The 18,557-nt window shown below is 54.6% G+C and overlaps 2 protein-coding genes across 9 annotated transcripts; both read left to right on the plus strand.

Annotated features, from left to right (window-relative positions):
* Nucleotides 1-57: 57 nt before the first annotated feature.
* TBC1D10B (TBC1 domain family member 10B) lies at nt 58-11,326 on the plus strand. Its single transcript, XM_060077878.1, has 9 exons — nt 58-1,227; nt 4,623-4,722; nt 5,027-5,134; nt 5,236-5,342; nt 8,559-8,673; nt 8,800-8,865; nt 9,085-9,274; nt 9,602-9,756; nt 9,845-11,326. Exons 1-9 carry the CDS (start codon nt 284-286, stop codon nt 10,433-10,435), a joined length of 2,376 nt encoding a protein of 791 aa, XP_059933861.1. The 5' UTR covers nt 58-283; the 3' UTR covers nt 10,436-11,326.
* A 1,859-nt stretch (nt 11,327-13,185) lies between these two features.
* CD2BP2 (CD2 cytoplasmic tail binding protein 2) lies at nt 13,186-17,799 on the plus strand. 8 transcript variants are annotated; one of them, XM_060078532.1, is made up of 7 exons: nt 13,186-13,209; nt 13,921-14,024; nt 14,255-14,387; nt 14,515-14,672; nt 14,757-15,192; nt 15,274-15,380; nt 16,039-17,799. In XM_060078532.1, the coding sequence occupies exons 2-7, from the start codon at nt 13,947-13,949 to the stop codon at nt 16,189-16,191; spliced, it is 1,065 nt and encodes a 354-aa protein (XP_059934515.1). In that variant the 5' UTR covers nt 13,186-13,209; nt 13,921-13,946; the 3' UTR covers nt 16,192-17,799. The 8 variants fall into 8 exon arrangements, with proteins under 8 accessions (XP_059934515.1, XP_059934511.1, XP_059934516.1 ...); XM_060078528.1 differs by lacking the exon at nt 13,186-13,209 and adding an exon at nt 13,281-13,383; XM_060078533.1 differs by lacking the exon at nt 13,186-13,209 and adding an exon at nt 13,281-13,383 and having other exon boundaries at nt 14,763-15,192.
* The last annotated feature ends 758 nt before the right edge of the window (nt 17,800-18,557 follow it).

Raw genomic sequence — 18,557 nt, forward strand, 5'->3', positions numbered from 1 at the left:
AGGCGCGAGGTGGGCCGCTCGCCCGAAGCGGGAGGGAGGGGGTGGCAGCGAGAGTGCGAAAGGGGGGAGAGGGCGCGAGCGAGACCCCGGCGCCTGGCGCCCCGGGACCCGTGCCCCGGCTCCGCGCGCCGGGTGGCCGCCCGCGCGCCAGCAACGACCCCGGCGCGCGCCGGGCCGCGCCCTTCGCCCTTTCCCCTTCCTCGGCGGGCGGTGGGGAGCGGCCTGAGGGGCGGCGCCTTTTGCGGCCGCCGCGGCGGGGGGATGTGAGGGGCGGCCCGCGGTCATGGAGACGGGCCCGGCGCCCCTGGTGGCCCCGCCGCGCCGTCATGGCGCCCCCGCGGCCCCGTCGCCGCCGCCCCGCGGCTCCCGGGCTGGGCCCGTCCTGGTGGTAGCTCCGGGGCCGCCAGTGACCACGGCCACTTCGGCCCCGGTCACCCTGGTGGCCCCCGGGGAGGCGCGGCCCGCATGGGTACCGGGTCCAACCCAGACCTCGGACTCGGCCCTGGCCCCCGCCCCGACAGTCACCGACAGCACGGAGGTGGGGCTGACTCTGGAGGCCTCACCCGAAGCCCTGAGGGCGCAGGTCTCCGACCCAGAGCCCTTGGTGCCCGAGGCTGTGGCAGGAGCCGAGAGGTCCATGGCTCTGGCCCCAGGGGCAGACTCTCCGAAGACGGAGGAGGCCAGAACCTCACCCGATCCTGGGCCAGGTACCCTCACCGGGACCTGCACCAGGACCCCTTCAAGAACGGCTCCTGGGGCCCTGACCGCCAAACCCCCGCTTGCCCCCAAGTCGGGAACCACAGTGGCCTCAGGAGTGACTTCACGGGTTGCAGCAGTGACAGCAGGACAGGTGACAAGTGGACATGGAGCTGCAGCATCAGCATCAACAGGACAGGCTCCAGAGGACCCCTCAGGGCCTGGCACAGGCCCTTCAGGGACATGTGAGGCTCTGGTAGCTGTCGTGACGGTGACCCCAGCTCCGGAGCCTGCTGAAAACTCTCAGGACCTAGGCTCCACGTCTAGCCTGGGACCTGGCATCTCTGGGCCTCGAGGGCAGGCTCCAGACACTCTGAGCTACTTGGACTCCGTGAGCCTCATGTCTGGGACCTTAGAGTCCTTGGCGGATGATGTCAGCTCCATGGGCTCAGACTCGGAGATAAATGGGCTGGCCCTGCGCAAGACGGACAAGTACGGCTTCCTTGGGGGCAGCCAGTATTCGGGCAGCCTGTGAGTACCCAGTGGGCACCCAGCGGGCCTGCTTCAGTGAAGTAGAGGTTGCAGGGTGGGGGGATGATACACCTTGCCCACACTCTCGCTGCCCATCCTCCTCTGAGGATCCACGGGGTGATTAGTGGGAATGGGAATGCTTAACAATCCATATCATGCCTAGAGCTTCCTGAGGTTTGTGTGGCACCAGCGTGTTAGGGTTTGAGGCCAGGTATCGGGAGTTCTGGGTTTGAGCCTAAGCCTTGCCTTTGGTGTGTGTGTGCCCTTGAGTTCGTGCCTTCCACATATGAGTTAGTGCCTCGCTTTCCTCCTCTGTGAAGTGAAAGGTTGAATGAGATGATACCTCAGGTTGTCCCAGCTCCTTGATGGGAAACTCCAGCTACAGGTCAGATATTCTGGAGGGTTGGCTGGACAGGGGTTCTGGTAGAGCTCTTTGGTTCCTTAGGGAGAAAGTCTGGAGGGATGCAGGCAGCTCCCTTCCCCCATAGCCCTAGGTCTGATGGGGTGGTGAGGTGGGGAAGTCTGTTTGATGGAGGAGAGACTCTGAAGGTAGGGCCCCTCTGTGCAACAGAAGAGCAGTCTTGTGTTTTCACTGAAGGAAAGCGGGTGGAGGAGGCCTCTTCCCCATTTCCTCATCTCCCCAGCCGGGCTTACTCTTTCCTGGTTCCCTCCAGGGGCCTGAGTCACTTCTGAGGTGAGGGTGTGATTGCTTCTGACTTCTTCCTTCCCCCTCTTTGGATCATTGTTCCTGTACCCCTTTAACCTGCTGGTCAGTTCAGTTTACAGCACTGCCTGAGAACCCCCAGTGCCGGGCCCTGTGCTGGGTACTAAGGATAAAATAATCATTTCAAGGTGCTCATCATCTAGAGGGAGAGACAAATACTTAAACAGTTGGTTTCAATATAATATGTTAGGTTTAGCCTGGAGATCATCACAGGGTTTTGTGAGCAGCTAGGGAAGGGATCTTTTGCCCAATCTGGGAATTCAGCTGCACTGATCTGAATTGTGAAGAATGAGTAGGATTTAGTCATGGCTGTGCATGTTGGGGTGAGGGGGACCTGCCTGGTGTTGGGGGGAAGCCCTGTGGGAGGGATTATAGTCCAACAAAAAAATCAGAAAATCTTCGAGTACCAACATTCTTGGTCCTGTGTGGGGAGGGCAACTTAAGTTTGACCCTGGTGCTTTCCCATGCATGAGGGATGCATTGCTGTACCTAATTTATAGATGAAGAAACAGGATTAGTGCAGTTGAGTGAATTGCCCCACTCAAATAATTTGGATCTGTGTGACCAATGGCACTCTCCTCAATACTCTGCTGCCCTGAGGAACTTGGATTGAATTGGATTTTAGTGAGCCCCTCTTGTGTACCAGGCACGGTGCTGGGTGCTAATTCTCTGCTTTTAATTTTGTCTCTCTAAAATCCATCTTCCATGCTGGCAGAATCTACTTCTGAGGCAAGGCTGACTGTGGCACACGTTACCTTAAAAGCTGTTAGCAGCTCTGCACTGTCCACAGGATAAAGTCCAAGCGCTTTAGCCTGCGCACAGGCTCCTTATGTTCTGGCTCTGCCAGCCTCTCTGGTCTTCTTTTCCACCGCCTTCTCACCATGCACTGTGTGCTGTGGTCCTGTTGAAGTGATTGTAGTCTTTCTCCCTTCATACTCAGGCTGTACTGTCAGCCAGGAATACCCTTCTCCTGGTCTTTCCCTGCCATGTTCTACTCAGTTCTTCATGGCTTACCTCAGATGTCCCTTCCTCCAGGAAACCTTCCCTGCTACCCATTGCCCCTACTCCGGTTAGGTGCCTCTTCTGTGCATCTTTGTCATTGCATTTCCCTCACATATTGCAATTATCTCCCCTGCTAGCTTGTGACCTTTTTTTTTTTTTATTTTTTTTGGTGGTGCGCGGGCCTCTCACTGTTGTGGCCTCTCCCGTTGCGGAGTACAGGCTCCGGACGTGCAGGCTCAGCGGCCATGGCTCACGGGCCCAGCCGCTCCGCGGCATGTGGGATCCTCCCGGACCGGGGCACGAACCCGTGTCCCCTGCATCGGCAGGCGGACTCTCAACCACTGCGCCACCAGGGAAGCCCCGCTTGTGACCTTTTGAGGGCAGGAAAGGTATCTTACTCTTCCTGGCCTTTAGTAGAGTTTGGAATTGCCTTATGATAGAGATTAATGAGAAATCACCTTTTTTTTTGCGATACGCGGGCCTCTCACTGTTGTGGCCTCTCCCGTTGCGGAGCACAGGCTCCAGACGCTCAGGCTCAGTGGCCATGGCTCACGGGCCCAGCCGCTCCACAGCATGTGGGATCTTCCCGGACCGGGGCACGAACCTGTGTCCCCCGCATCGGCAGGCGGACTCTTAGCCACTGCGCCACCAGGGAAGCCCGAGAAATCACCTTTTAGTTTAAGGAGCTTCTGGGACAAAAGAAACTAACTTTAAACCTCCCATGTAACAGTCCTTTATATACAGTTTCTCAATAGTCCTCTCATAACTTTGTGATGTAAGTGGTGGCATTCCTTTTTACATTTATAAGGAAGAGACTTAGGTTATCACTTGCCAAGACTCCCCAGCTTCTAAGGGACAACTGGGCTTTGAGCTCAGGTCTGTCTGGAAACTCAAGCTCTTTCTTCCATTCCACTCACCTGGTACTGGCTCCTACAACTAACTGTTTCAAGACTGATGGGGTATCTTGAGTGCGAAGCTCTGACAGAACAGTGAGCAAACAGTGCAAGGAGAGCTTCATTTGCTTGGGAATGGGGGGTGATTTCAGGGAGGAGGAGGTAGCGGAAATTGCAGAGGTGCAAGGGATCTTGAGTCTGGTAGAAGGAAACTCAGTTGCTTCTAAGGGGACAGGGAAGTATGTTTGTTATGTATTTTATTTTATGGATAATAATTGCTGTTACTTACTGAGTCGCTGCTATGTGTTATCTCATGTAACCTCTTAGGTAGATAACTGTTTTTCTCTCCATCTTACACATGAGGAAATTGAGGCTTAGAGAGTGACTTGCCCAAGGCCACACAGTGAATAGGTGGCAAACCTAGAACTTGAATCCAGGTCTAATGCAAAGTGTAGCTTTTCAGTATTCCGTGCTCTCTCCCCAAACTTGTATGTGTCTGAAATGGGATTTGAACACAGCCTCTGTATAGCCATCCAACATGAGAATGCGATCTCTGTGCAGAGATTCCAAGGAAATTCCATTTAGCGTGGTGAACTAGGACCTTGGATGGCCAGAATGACCAGACGTCCTAATGTTTGGTATTGGTAGCTCACAAAATGCTTTTATGGTCTGATCTCTCATTTTTGAGCTTGGGGAGGTGGCTTGCCTCAGTTCCCCCAGCAATCTAGGTTTTATACTACTGCTACTGACCTCTTCCATACTCCCCATATCCTCAGAGAGAGCTCCATTCCTGTGGATGTGGCTCGGCAGCGGGAGCTCAAATGGCTGGAGATGTTCAGTCACTGGGATAAGTGGCTGTCACGGCGTTTCCAGAAGGTTTGAGAAGGCTGTGGTGGGCAGGGCAGTGGACATGGTGCGGGTGGGGAGGATAGGGTGGGCCCATGTGCTCTGGGGAAGCCCAGGAACCTGATAGTATCTGCTCTCCGGACCACGTTGGGGGTAGGTGGTACTTGGGCCTGGGGGGAGGAGTAGCTTTAAAGATAGAAGGCCAGGCGGGGTCCAGTGGAGTGAAGCCTATGGGATGTGGGACGAGTGTCCCAGGGAGCCCAAGGACTGCTGGGGAAACTTGGAGGCTGTGCCTGCCACTGAAGCTGTTCCCCTGCCTGCCACTCTGCCTTAGGTGAAGCTGCGCTGCCGGAAGGGGATCCCATCCTCCCTCAGAGCCAAGGCCTGGCAGTACTTGTCCAATAGCAAGGAACTCCTGGAGCAGAACCCGGGCAAGTTTGAGGTGCGCACAGCTCCAGGGTGTGGGGACGTGTGACAGGGTCTGTGTGAAGGGTATCATCAGTTCCCCCAGATCCTGAGATAATCTCAGCTGTCCCACTGCAGGAGCTGGAACGGGCTCCTGGGGACCCTAAGTGGCTGGATGTGATTGAGAAGGACCTGCACCGTCAGTTCCCTTTCCATGAGATGTTTGCTGCTCGAGGCGGGCATGGGTAAGGCAACTTGACTGTGTGAGTCAGTGGTGGATACAGGGCTGGGTTGAAAGCAGTTCTTGCCTTCCAGAACTTCTACAGGAGTGGTCCTTAATGGATTGAGTGTCTAGCCATGTTGAAGGAAGTCTCCTGGGAGGGAGACTCTGATTCAGGGTGATGGGGGTGGGGTGGGGTGCTGGTGAGGGGAAGGGGAGGCACATCAAGGGCTCACTGAAGAGGTTGCATTTGAACTAGGTTTTAAAGGGTAGATGGGAGCAGAGCAAGGGGCAGGTTTTTCCTGGCTTTTGGGGGTTATGTCAGCTGTGTCTGGGCAGTGGGCTTGGGTAGAGCTGAGGCTGGAAAAGCAATTAAGGGCCCTTAAATGCTGTGCCCAGGCCCTTCGATCTTTGTTCTGTCTGCCCGGCTTCCTCACGAAGGCTTCCTAGTAGTGTGCGATGTTTTTAGGTGCTTCTCAGCTCCTTGTGGGAGCATGTGGATGGACATTTTTTTAACAGTAAGTTCATCCTTTCAGCAAATATTTGTCAAGCGCCTGCTATCTGCCAGGTACTCTTTTAACTACAGATGACAGCTACCCCCTCAGAGCTTATATTTTAGTAAGGATAGACAATAAATAAAATAAAGAATGAAAGTATGTTGTATGTACAATGGTGGTAAATAGAAGAGTTTAAAGCAAGAAAGGGGAAAAGAGAATGTGAGCCGAGATGGGGTTACAAGTGACCTGATCTGACTTGTGTTTTAAAAAGATCATTCTGGGACTTCCCTGGCCGTCCAGTGGTTAAGACTCTGTGCTTCCACTGCAGGGGGCATGGGTTTGATCCCTGGTCAGGGAACTAAGATCCCACATGCTGCACAGCGTGGCTGGAAAAAGAGAAAAAGGATCATTTCTGGCTGCTGTGCTGACAATAGACTATAGGAGACAAGGGCAGAAGCAGAGAGACCAGGTAGACTATTTCCATAACCCAGGAAAGAGATGATGATAGATAGACCAGGATGGTAGCTGTGAAACTGGATATATTTTGAAGGTAAAGCCAAAAGAATTTGCCAGTGGATTAGATGTGGAGTGTGTGTGTGTGTGTGTGTGTGTGTGTGAGAGAGAGAGAGAGAGAGAGAGAGTAGTTAAGGAAGACTCTTAAGGTTTTTGGTCTTAGAAACTAGAATAAATGGAGTTGCAATATGCTGATATGGATGGGAAAACTGGGGGGAAAGTAGGCTTGAAGGGATATCAGCTCATTTTTGGAATGTGAAGTTTGAAATACTCACTGGATATCCAGATGGAGATGCCAAGTAAGCTGGATGTACAATGGACACAACATCCAGGGAGAGGTTTAAACCGGAGACAGATTGGAAATTGAGAGTTGTCAGGCTCTACATGGGACCAGATCTCACCCATGGGACTAGATGAGGTCATCAAGGCAGCAAGTGTAGATACGAAAGGAAGCTGTTCAAAGATTGAGCCCTGCAGCTCCAACATTTCAAGAATGGGAAGATGAGAAAGAACCTGTAAAGGAGTCTGGAAGAAGCTGGTGAGGTAAAAGGAAAACCAGGAGAGTGTGATTCCTGGAAGTAAAGTGAAGAGGGGTTTCGAGATCAGCTGTATGAAATGCTGCTGACGGGTCAAGTAAAGTGAAGTCTGCAAATCGACCTCTGGATTTAGCAATGTGGAGGTCATTGGTGACCTTGATAAAAGCAGTTTTGTGTGGAGCAGTGGGCTAAAGCCTGACTGGAGGATGGGAGGAAAGAAATTGAAGATAGCAAGTCTGTACTGTAGGTGGGTTTGGCTGAATAGGTAGGAAAGAAACGGTGTGGTATTCAGAGGGGAAGGCTGGGTAGAGAGAGGTTTTTGTTTGTTTGTTTTTTGGCCATGCCCTGTGGCATGCGGGGTCTTATTTCCCCCGACCAGGGCTCGAACCCACACCCCCTGCAGTGGAAGCATGGAGTCTTAACCATTGGGCCGCCAGGGAAGTCACAAGAGGTGTTTTTTTTTTTTTAAGCTAGAAGAAATGACATGTTGGTATGCCAGCCTCTGTAGTTAGAGAAAAATGGATGACGCACAAACAATGGGAAGGTTGCTGGAGGGATGGCCTGTGTAGGCGAGAGGGGATGGGACCCAGTGCCCAAGTGGAAAGGCTGTGGTTGGCCAGGATCACAGATAGTTCACCCATAGCAACAGGGGAGAAGGCAGGGGTACAGAAGCAGGCAGGAGGCTGAATGTAGCATGGGAGCTTAGGGAAGTTACATGTTTATTTTAATATATATTAGATGAAATAACTAGTATATCAAACCTGTCATTTCATGGACGTTATTACAAAGTGGAGAAAAAAAAAATAATAGTGGGGTGGTGTGCAGATAAAGCACAAATGAAGATCACACTTCAGTGACTGAATTTTGAGAAACACTACTGTAAGCAGTGGTCAGGAGTGTGTGACTGGAGGCAGGGAGAGGGTCTGGGAGGTTGTTATATCGTCCTGGTTAAGAGATGAAGGTCTGAGCTGCTCAGTGGCTGTGGTGGCGGAGAGAGGGAATAGACGTGAATAAAATTCAGAAGGTAGTGTTGATACGACTTGATGATTAGCTGTGGGGAGTGATGGAAGGCTCGCTGTTTTCTGATGTGGGGCTGAGGGGATGGGATTCCCACACACAGCGATGAGGCACCCTCAGGGAAGAGGAACAGATCTAGGGCAGAGAGTTTATTCTTTTGGATGCAGAGACAAGAGAAAGGTCCGAGGCACAGCTGGCTTCCCAAGCCTACACCGAGAACCAGGGCTCTGCCCGGGGGTGGGGGGGACTGATGAAATCCAGACAGATAAGGCAGGGCCTGCCCTGGGAGAGTGCCTGCTCTGGGGCAGTAAAAGCATTCAGACAGTGCCAGAGGAGGGTTGATGCTGTTGAAAAGCTTCCTGAAGAAGATGACCTTGAAGATTTACGGGATCGGGGCAGACAGAGCACAGCCTGTGTGGGGACATGGGTGGGGAGCACGTGGGTGTGCAGGCAAGGGCGGAAGCCTAGAGCCTGGAACAAAGCTTAGGTTATGGTCTGAGTCTTTGGCTTAAGCTTGATAGGCAGGATTAGGAATGTGGATAGAGGTGTGTGGTGGTAAATCTCTGGGGTTGATCTGCCACGGGATATAGGGGGGCTCTGGGCAGGGTGCGGGTTAGTTTGGGGGCGAGAGCTCCCAACTCCTGTGACTTTCCTCATGGTCTTTCCCCATACCCACAGGCAACAGGACCTGTATCGAATCCTGAAGGCCTACACTATCTACCGGCCTGACGAGGGCTACTGCCAGGCCCAGGCCCCCGTGGCCGCAGTGCTGCTCATGCACATGCCTGCTGAGGTCAGCAGACGCTGGACCTGGTTGGGGAGGGGCTGGGAGGATCTTGGCCTGCAGTGGTGATGGGGGAGCTCCCTCCTCCCTGTTTCTCAGGCCCCATCCCTCCCTCCTTGTTCTTGCCCTTCTCAGCAAGCCTTTTGGTGCCTGGTGCAGATCTGCGACAAGTACCTCCCCGGTTACTATAGTGCAGGGCTGGTGAGTGTCTGGAGGCTGGGTGCAACTGGGGCTGTGACTTTTCCCCAAGACTGCAGGGTGGTCCTTGTCCTGCCCCACGCTGTACCATTCTGTCCCTCTGTTCTGGGCCTCTCTCACTGAGGTGAGGATCCCACTTTGTGGATGGGTACTGACTACCAGGGCCGGTTCTACCCCAAGGGTCCACAGCAGGCCTCTTCTCATGGTTTGTCCCACTTCCAGGAGGCCATTCAACTGGATGGAGAAATCTTTTTTGCGCTGTTGCGCCGGGCCTCCCCACTGGCACATCGGCACCTGCGACGGCAGCGCATTGACCCCGTGCTGTACATGACAGAATGGTTCATGTGCATCTTTGCCCGCACCCTTCCCTGGGCTTCAGTGCTACGTGTCTGGGATATGTTCTTCTGTGAAGGTACTTCTGTAGCCATTCAGGCCATGATGGGGCTGCGGTTTCCATGGTGGCTGCCAGAGGGTGGCCTGCTGACAGAAGGCTTCACTGGAAGCTCTCTTGGGGCTGGAGAAACTGAGGCCTGATCTTGTTGGCTCTGCCACCAGCCCACAGCTTGCTTTACCTCCCAGGAACCTAAAACCCATGGCAGCTTGTTTCCCTTCTTGGGGCCTCAGCTTCCTCATTTGTGAGGTTGGCAGTAGACAGGGATGGGGGCTGTGAGTCCCTCCTAAATGGGACAGGCTGAGATCCCGGGCTGATCATCCAGCCTCTCTTCCTTGGACCCTGCAGGCGTCAAGATCATCTTCCGGGTGGCCCTGGTGCTGCTGCGGCACACACTGGGCTCTGTGGAGAAGCTGCGCGCCTGCCAAGGCATGTATGAAACCATGGAGCAGCTGCGCAACCTGCCCCAACAGTGCATGCAGGAGGACTTCCTGGTGCATGAGGTAGGTCCTAGCCTTAGCATACCTCACACCTGCTTTGGCCCATCTCCATCCCCAATCTTGTTCCGGTACCTGTTTCTTCTCCATCTAGGTGACCAACCTCCCAGTGACAGAAGCACTGATTGAGCGAGAGAACTCGGCCCAGCTCAAGAAGTGGCGGGAAACCCGGGGCGAGCTGCAGTATCGGCCCTCACGGAGACTACACGGTTCCCGGGCGATCCATGAGGAGCGTCGGCGGCAGCAGCCGCCCCTGGGCCCCTCCTCCAGCCTCCTCAGCCTCCCTGGCCTCAAGAGCCGAGGCTCCCAGGCAGCTGGAGGGGCCCCCTCTCCACCCCCTCCTGTCCGCAGGGCCAGTGCTGGGCCTGCCCCAGGGCCTCTGGTCACCGCTGAGGGACTGCATCCATCCCTTCCTTCGCCTACTGGCAACAGCACCCCACTGGCTCCCAGAAAGGAGGCCCGGAGGCAGGAGAAGGAGCGGCAAAAACAGGAAAAGGAACGTGAGAAGGAGCGGCAGAAGCAGGAGAAGGAGCGGCAGAAGCAGGAGAAGGAGCGGCAGAAGCAGGAGAAGAAGGCTCAGGGCAGGAAGCTCTCGCTGCGTCGGAAGGCAGATGGACCCCCCGCACCCCAGGATGGCGGGGACAGGTCCTCAGCATCAGAGGCCCGGCAGGATGCTTACTTCTGACGTCTGCCCTGGGGCTGGACTGCAGGGCCCCCTCTTTTTCCCTCAGCCAAGAGCAGGCCTTGGCCTGGGGTGCTGCTCCCGGCCCCCTTGGCAGGCTGTCCCTCTTTCTGAGGAAAGTGGCTTGATTCCCCGTCTCCTTGCCAGCTGCTGACCCCTGCACGGCCAGGACAGCCAGAGTACGTGGGGTAGCTGCATTTCCCTGGGGCAGCAGCGAACAAGTCTGGACCCCTCACCTCCAGTTAGGCCCAGCTGGGGTCTCTGTCACTCCTGCCCCGATTCCCTCTGGGATCCCTTCCCAGGTGCTGTCCTGATTGGCCTTTTGTCACCACAGGGGTGACTTCTGGCGATGGGAGTCAGCAGTTTTCAGATTCTTACACTCCAGTCACTCCCCTTACCCATGAAGTGGAGCTGGGTTCCTTTTCCCATCTTCAGTCCTGCCTGTCTCCCCCCACTTCCTGGCGGGGGCCCAGGCTCTTCGTGTTCTCCTTCTGGACATCTCCGTGTTGTAATTATGTACGGAGGACCCGGTTGGCCCAGGGTGGGGGTGTTCACTCTCTTCTGTCCTTTGGTTTTCCTCCACCATGTTCTTGCACGCTGGTTTATTTAAGGGGACATGCACTGGAGGAGGAAATGTCCCCCACTTCCCCACCACCACCCTCCTTGCTCTCCTTCCTCTTCACCTACCTTTCTCTGTATTCTCAGGCCTCCCCTGCTTTGTCTCACCAGGGCTCCCACCTTTCACCTTGTCCCCTTCCAACCCTCCAGCCCCTACCTGGGTAAGGGGTCTTCCCTTGAGCTCCAGGGGGTGGAACCCAATGTTTACATTTTCTTCTGTCTCTGCCCCCACCCTGTGCGGCGCTTTGAGGAACCGGAAAAGAACCTGCTGTTGTACCTGGGCCTGTCTCCTGCATTGTTTTTTTTTTTTTTTTTTTTTGCCGTACGCGGGCCTCTCACTGTTGTGGCCTCTCCCGTTGCGGAGCACAGGCTCCGGATGCGCAGGCTCAGCGGCCATGGCTCACGGGCCCAGCCGCTCCGCGGCATATGGGATCCTCCCAGACCGGGGCACGAACCCGTATCCCCTGCATCGGCAGGCGGACTCTCAACCACTGCGCCACCAGGGAGGCCCCTGCATTGTTATTTGATGAAGGGGGTTAGAATAAGGACAAGGAGGGAGGGAGTGACGGAGCTAGTCAGGATCTGGGTGTCTCTTGAAGCAATCGGCTGGTCTCCTGGTCTCGGCAGGTAGGTACCTTTTGGCCTTTGGTCTATTAGTCACTCATCAACAGACAGTGGTTGAGCTCCGCTTCACCTCTGCCTGGGATCCGCTGCCTCCGTTGTTACTGGCCTCCTGGAGCCGTCTGTGCGCCGCCTGTAGCACCTGGATCTCCTTCCCAAAGTGCTCGTGCAACTCCTGCAAGCTGGAGAGGTACTGCCCTCTCTGTACTGTGGGGAGCCACAGTCCTCTGGGGGTGAGCTGGTCTGTTGTCCAGCTGCCTGGCACAGCTCCTGGTGCTGGGCCTCCAGGGAGCGTAGCAGCACAGCCAGGCTCCCAGCTTCTGGTTTTCTGCTGCCGGCTTGTAGGCCTGCCCACCTTCTACCCCTGGGGTCAGGATGGTAAAGGTGTAGGGTTCTGTGGCCCCAAGGTGTGGCTCCACCTGGCAGTTCTCTAACAGGATGAGGCTCAGGGGTGTGTGGGCCAGCCTGGTGTTCCAGGTAGAAGAAGAGGTTTCCCCGGAGGATGAACCAGCGGTGCTGGTAGCTGGTATTTCTGGCCCCCTTCTTTAGTAGGATGCCCTCCCGGTCCACAGCCTGTGTTCTGTACCCACGGAAGAAACTGAGCACGGGCTTGTGGTGCAGTTTCATGGTTGTCCAATCTGGGAGGAAACCCTAGGGGCAGGAAAAAGGAGGGGTGGTCCATCTGGTTATCCTAGGGACCGCAGCTGCCCCCAGTGCCTTCCTCTGGCTCCAGTAGGCTCTTTCTGGGCCCAGCCTTGGCCTACTGGGATTCAGACTCTGAGTATCCTCAAGAGGTAGAGGTCTTGTACCCTGAGCAGTGGGACCTACTCCCACTTCCCAACCCCAACTCTGCCCCTTGGGACAGGTTACAAAACCTGGGCAGGGGCTGCTGGGCTGGGGTCCTGTTTGGGGGGGTGGGGCACGGGTATCCACTACTGCCCCTTTCCAGGCCTACCTGGGATGAGGGCACAAGGGGCCTCTGGCCTCGGTACTGGGCACAGGTGCCACTGCCACCTCTCCTATTATGGCTCTTCCCACCTCAGAAACCAGGAAATCGCCCAGGGGGTAGGCGTGGGGTAAGTGACTTCCCCTGGGTCCTAAAAGGAGCTGGGTTGGGAAAGTACGCCAGGAGAACCGAGCAACCCCTCTGGGACAAGAGCAAGGCCGCACCTCGAACTAGGAGAGGGCGGACAACGGGACGCTGAGAGTAGGAAGGCAGGATCTCATGAGATGATGAAAGGCGCAGAGCCAGCCCTGGAGAAAACGAGACTCAACCGGGGAAAGGGAAACAAGGGCAGGGACCCAGCGGCCCTGCTGGGACTTTGTCCCTCCATCGTGACTCTGGGCGCCCCTTTAGGTACAGCGCGCTCCGCTTTCTCCCCAGAGCCTCTACTGCTGTAGGAGGGAATCGAGACCACTTCCGGCCATCCCTCTCGTCCGATCAGGGTTTAGGCGTTCATACGTCCCCTCGGCTCGCCGTCGTCGCCCCACACGGCTCACGTCACTTCTGGGAGGGGGTGTCTTTCCCCGCTCAGCGCGTACGTACTTCCGCCCGCCCCTTCAGTTAGTCCTCTTAACACGAGTGAAGCCACTTCCGGCCTTCCCTGGCGCCTTCCACAGTTCTCTTCCGGGTGATGGCGGGCGGGTGCCCCGGATGTAACCTTGGCGAAAACCAGTCTCCCTGTATTCCCCCACCTTTCCTGGGTCTTTAGGTGAGCGCGTGCCGGCTGGATTGCTGGAGTTCTCGTGGCTCTGCCGCCTCTTTGATTTGTACACAGCCCAGGACAGTTGGGGGTCACCCCAGGGAGTCGGGAGCTCGGCGCAGGGAGGAGCGGGGCTGCCAGGGTTCCAGGTCCTGGGTTCGCCGGGGCCCCGCGGGCTACGAGGAAGCTGGAGGTGGTTGAGCGGGTGTCTGCTCTCGGAGCAACGTCGCGCCCAGGACTGCGGGGGCCGGGAATGGTGGTGGTCGCGCGAGGGAGCGCGTCTCAGCGGGGGCGGGGTGCCCGTGGGGAGCTCCTCCGCGCGTCCACCTCTCCATCCCCGCTCCAGCAGCTCTTTCGGATGCCAGACCAAGTCCTGGGGGCCTCTTGGCTGCCAGCTCCCCTTTCGGCCCCTGATTCTGTGCTCCCTCCCCTCCCAAACTGGATCCAGTACCGACCAAGGGAAAGATTTGTTGTGCGGGAGACCCTCTCGCGGTGAGTATTCTCCTCACCCAGTTCCTTTAATCTGCACCCTTTTCCTTGGCTCAGCTTGAGAAAGGCCCCTCTGTCCAGTCATGCCAAAGAGGAAAGTGACCTTCCAAGGCGTGGGAGATGAGGATGATGAGGATGAAATCAGTGTCCCCAAGAAAAAGGTGAGGGGGCCAGATTCTTGCGTTCTGGGGAGGAGTGAGAGGAGGAAAAAAAGCTAGAAGGCAGGAGGGAAATCTGGAGGGACAAAGGAAAGGTGGAAAGGGCTAGCTAGCTTTTCTATGTGCTCTGAGAAATGGGTTTGCAGGATTTTCAGTTTGAGTCTAGATCCTAGAGTATTTTGAGTAATAGCCAGTAACCTGCATGTCTCTCGATTTCTGACTCCTGCCCACAGTTGGTGGACCCTGTGGCTGGGGCAGGAGGTCCTGGGAGCCGCTTCAAAGGCAAACACTCTTTGGACAGCGATGAGGAGGATGATGATGAAGGGTCCAGCAAATATGACATCCTGGCCTCAGAAGATGTAGAAGGTGAGCTATAGCCAAGAATTGACTTTCCGCTGGAGGAACAAATAGGGGCTTCTGAGGTCACAGAGCACAGGAGGCTCCTGTCTCTTTTTTGCATTCCTAGCATGGGACGCCTGTGTCTTTGGTGCAGGTCAGGAAGCAGCCACACTCCCCAGTGAGGGAGGTGTGCGGATCACACCCTTCAACCTGCAGGAAGAGATGGAGGAAGGCCACTTTGATGCTGATGGCAACTATTTCCTGAACCGGGAAGCTCAGATCCGAGACAGCTGGCTGGACAACATTGACTGGGTGAGGTCCAGAGGCTGGCATGGCTGGGCCTGGGCCTTGCTGGCAGTTTGTCAGAAATGAAACCCTTCCATTTTCACGTTGCAGGTAAAGATCAGGGAGCGGCCGCCTAATCAGCGGCCGCCGTCAGACTCAGAGGAGGAGGATAGCTTGGGCCAGACACCAATGAGCGCCCAAGCCCTCCTGGAGGGCCTTCTGGAGCTGATGTTGCCAAGAGAGACAGTGGCTGGGGCACTGAGGCGCCTGGGAGCCCGAGGAGGAGGCAAAGGGGGCAGCAAGGGACCTGGGCGGCCCAGTTCCCCCCAGCGCCTGGACCGGCTCTCCGGGTTGGCTGACCAGATGGTGGCTCGGGGCAACCTCGGAGTGTATCAGGAGACAAGGGAACGATTGGCCATGCGGCTGAAGGGGTTGGGGTGCCAGACCCAGGGACCCCGTGACCCCACAGTCCAACCCTCCCTGGACATGTTTGCTGAGGAAGTGGCGGAGGGGGAGCTGGAGACCCCAACCCCTGCCCAGAGAGGAGGTAAGATTGAAGGGCAGAGGAGGGGTGTTGTGGGCAGGGGCAGGCCCCTTGATGCCCAGATGGCTCTGCCTGTTATTTTAGAAGCAGAGTTGCCCGGAGATGGTCTGGCCGATGTGATGTGGGAATATAAGTGGGAGAACACAGGGGATGCTGAGCTGTATGGACCCTTCTCCAGCACCCAGATGCAGGTAAAATCCTTTCTTCTTCACTCTGCCTCTTCTCTCCCTCCCCCCACCCCATTAGTCCTCCCCCAGCTCTGCCCTCTCTTCTTGCAGACCTGGGTGAATGAAGGCTATTTCCCGGACGGTGTTTATTGCCGGAAGCTGGATGCCCCCGGCGGACAGTTCTACAATTCCAAACGGATTGATTTTGACCTCTACACCTGAGCCTACTGAGGGCCGAGTTTGGTGGCCCCTTCTTTCCTGGATTTTGCGGAGGAGGCCCCGGCTGCCTTAGGCAGTGAGGATATTGGGAGCCACTTTTCAGTTAACTTCCTTTTCCCAATAAAAGCCTTTAGTTGTATATTAGGGCCTTGGCTGGGCTGATGGCCAGAAGTCGGGAACGTTTTCCAGACCCCTTTGGACTTGCTTTGGCCCTTGAGTGTTTCCTCTCATGAAGTTCCTCCTTGGGAGTTTGTCTCTGGTCCCTTGAACCACTTCACCTTTGTTTACCAGTCTTTGGGGCAGAGCTGGGCCTGTCAGGTGTCCTGTGGCCTCCCAACCTGGACTTTGTTCACCATCTAAAAATCTCTCCACTCACATGCCGTTCTCCAGAATCCTCTGGCGGTTCTTGTTTTGCTGTTCTTAGGTCTTTGGCTTTTAAGACCTAAGATGCTCTGCCTTTCAGCCAGTGCAGGACAGAGCCCCAGAAGTGGAGACTTCAGGCCTGGAACGGCTGGGACACCTGTTGGGAGTGAGCAGGAAAGCTGATACTCACTGGCTCCCCACTGCCTCAGCCTTCTTAGAAGTGGATAGAAACGGCCTCTTAGGTAAAGTCTAGACTCAATGTTGGCACTTGAAGGACCTTCCAAGGGCACCTGGGCCAGTCATGCTTTGTACAGGCACGTAGATGGGCAGTGTCTCACTGGAGGTTACACAGCACGTCAGAGGGCGGGCCCAGACCCAGTGGGCTCCCTTCGAAGACCTTTCTTGGCACCAGGGCTTTTCTCTCTGGCCTTGGAAGCCTTGTGGCTTACGTTTCCTGGGCTCCCACAATGTGTCTGACACTGGTTAGTGCCTTGAGGGAACTGAGAGAACTGGGCTGGTCCCCTCCCAGGAATTCATAGTCAGGGGGAGGGATTGGGAGGAAGACTGATACGCATAATTGTATAGTCTGAACCAAACACCTTCCACCTCCCACCGGTGCTGCCTTATGCCTCTTCTCACTCACACCAGTTAGTTCTCCACCTTGGCTCTCTGTTGGAGTTTTATGGGGAGCTGTAACATCACTCCGCAGAGATTCTGAATGAATGGATCTAGGTAACGGCCTGGTGTTTGGGGCTTTAAAAAGCTCCCAGGTGTTTCCCACGTGCAGCCAGGTGGAAAACCACTGGGCCTGACTCCAGGACTGAGGTTACACTTGGGGAAAGGGGCTGTTTCGTGGACCCTGCTGTGGTGGAGCTGAGCATGGGTGTGGCCGGGGCTCTGGTGGAGTCTTACCTATGGGAGAGTCAAGCACCAGAGCCATGGGGGCAGATGGGAGGGTGGAAGGAGTCAGGCTTGGAACTAGGAAAGGCTGGAGGGCAGCGTGGGGATACTTGATGCTCTAGTGAGGCACCCAGCTTATATAATAATTAACTACTATAATAATTAGGCCCATTCTAGTGCCAGCCCAGACCTGGATTTCATTGACTTCAAGATGCCTTCAGTTGTAAGATGTCTTACTTTATGTGTCAGTTAGAAAGAAAAGCCTGCGCATTGCAGTTGTAAGATGTCATTGGTTCAGAGCTGCCTCCTGATTTCAGAAATGTTTCAAAGTGAAAAACAGATGTCTTAGAACCAGTGAAATACAGTGTTCACGTTTATATCCCCAGTGACCGACTCATGGGAGGTACTTAGTGTTTGGTGAATAGATGGACGCCATGGGGGGCAGTTCCCCTGGATGTCCCAAAGGCACCCCAGGCTCCACAATCCAAAGCTGGCCTCACCTTCCCCACCCGTACAGCCTCCTGTGTTCACCTCCCCGAAGACACCATGTGTAGGCAGAATAATGGCCCCCAGAGATGACCACTTGTGAATATATGACTATATGGCAAAAGGGACCTTGAAATGTGATTATGTTAATGACTGAGATGGGGCGATTATTCTGGATTATTGAGGTGGGCCCAGTGTAACCACAAGGGTCCTGTTACATGAAAGGGACTGAGGCGGGTCAAAGTGAGAGGGAGATGAAGATGTTATACCCACGGCTGGGTTTGAAGATGGAAGAAGGGGGCATGTACCGAGGAATGCAGCAGCCTGTAGAAGCTGGAAAAGGCAAGAAAACGGGTTTTTCCCAGAGTCTCCACAAAGACATGCAGCCCCACTGTGGGTTTTAGCCCAGTGAAAACCATTTTGGACTTTTGACCTCTTCTAGAACTAATAAAATTGTGTTGTTTTAAGTTGTTAAGTTTGGGGTCATTTGTTATAGCCTCAATAGGAAACTAACACTCCATCCAGCTGAATGCCTCTCCTTCATGAGCATCATGGAGCATCATGAAGCATCAGTAAATTCTCTCTCCCTTCACCTTGTCCCTATTTCAAGCCCCTATCAACAACTCCCTTGCCTTTAATTTTTATATAAGCTTTGTATATCTTAGAATAGTTTTGTAGATTAACAGAAAATTTACAAAAATAGTACAGAGTTCACCCAGCTTCCCCTGTTAACATCTTTCAGTAGTACATTTGTTACAACCAGTGTACCAATGACCTTGCTATTTTTAAACAGCTTTATTGAGGTAGAATCCACCCATTTAAAGTACCATTGTTTTTAGTACATTCACAGGGTTGTGCAACCATTGCTACAATCATTTTAGAACATTTTTCTCTAAAAGAAACCCCACCTGTCAGCAGTTCCTCCCTATTCCTCTCCATCCCCCCTCACCCTCCAGTCCCTGCCAACCTCTAATCTACTTCCTGTCCCTGTAGATTTGCCTATTCTGGACATTTCCTACAGATGGAATCATACCATACGTGGTCTGTGTTTTCTGTGTTTTCTGCTTCTACTTAGCATGTTTTCAAGATTCATCCATGTAATGTGTAACAGTACTTTATCTTTTTTATTGTTGGCTAACATTCCATTGTATGGATGGATTACCGCTCACTAAACCTCACACTTTATTTATATTTTACTAGCTTTTCCCTAATGCCTCTCTTCTGTTTCAGTGT

The sequence above is a fragment of the Mesoplodon densirostris genome, chromosome 16 (assembly GCF_025265405.1).
Source record: "Mesoplodon densirostris isolate mMesDen1 chromosome 16, mMesDen1 primary haplotype, whole genome shotgun sequence".
Classification (NCBI taxonomy): Eukaryota; Metazoa; Chordata; class Mammalia; order Artiodactyla; family Ziphiidae; genus Mesoplodon; species Mesoplodon densirostris.

Excerpts from the sequence above, each read along its gene's own strand:
- TBC1D10B (XM_060077878.1), top strand. The coding sequence starts at position 284 with ATGGAGACGGGCCCGGCGCCCCTGGTGGCCCCGCCGCGCCGTCATGGC. Across the intron at positions 5,135-5,235 it reads AGAACCCGGGCAAGTTTGAG|GAGCTGGAACGGGCTCCTGG; the intron begins GTGCGCACAGCT and ends GTCCCACTGCAG. Across the intron at positions 5,343-8,558 it reads GCTGCTCGAGGCGGGCATGG|GCAACAGGACCTGTATCGAA; the intron begins GTAAGGCAACTT and ends CCATACCCACAG.
- CD2BP2 (XM_060078532.1), top strand. The coding sequence starts at position 13,947 with ATGCCAAAGAGGAAAGTGACCTTCCAAGGCGTGGGAGATGAGGATGAT. Across the intron at positions 14,025-14,254 it reads TCAGTGTCCCCAAGAAAAAG|TTGGTGGACCCTGTGGCTGG; the intron begins GTGAGGGGGCCA and ends TCCTGCCCACAG. Across the intron at positions 14,673-14,756 it reads GGCTGGACAACATTGACTGG|GTAAAGATCAGGGAGCGGCC; the intron begins GTGAGGTCCAGA and ends TTCACGTTGCAG.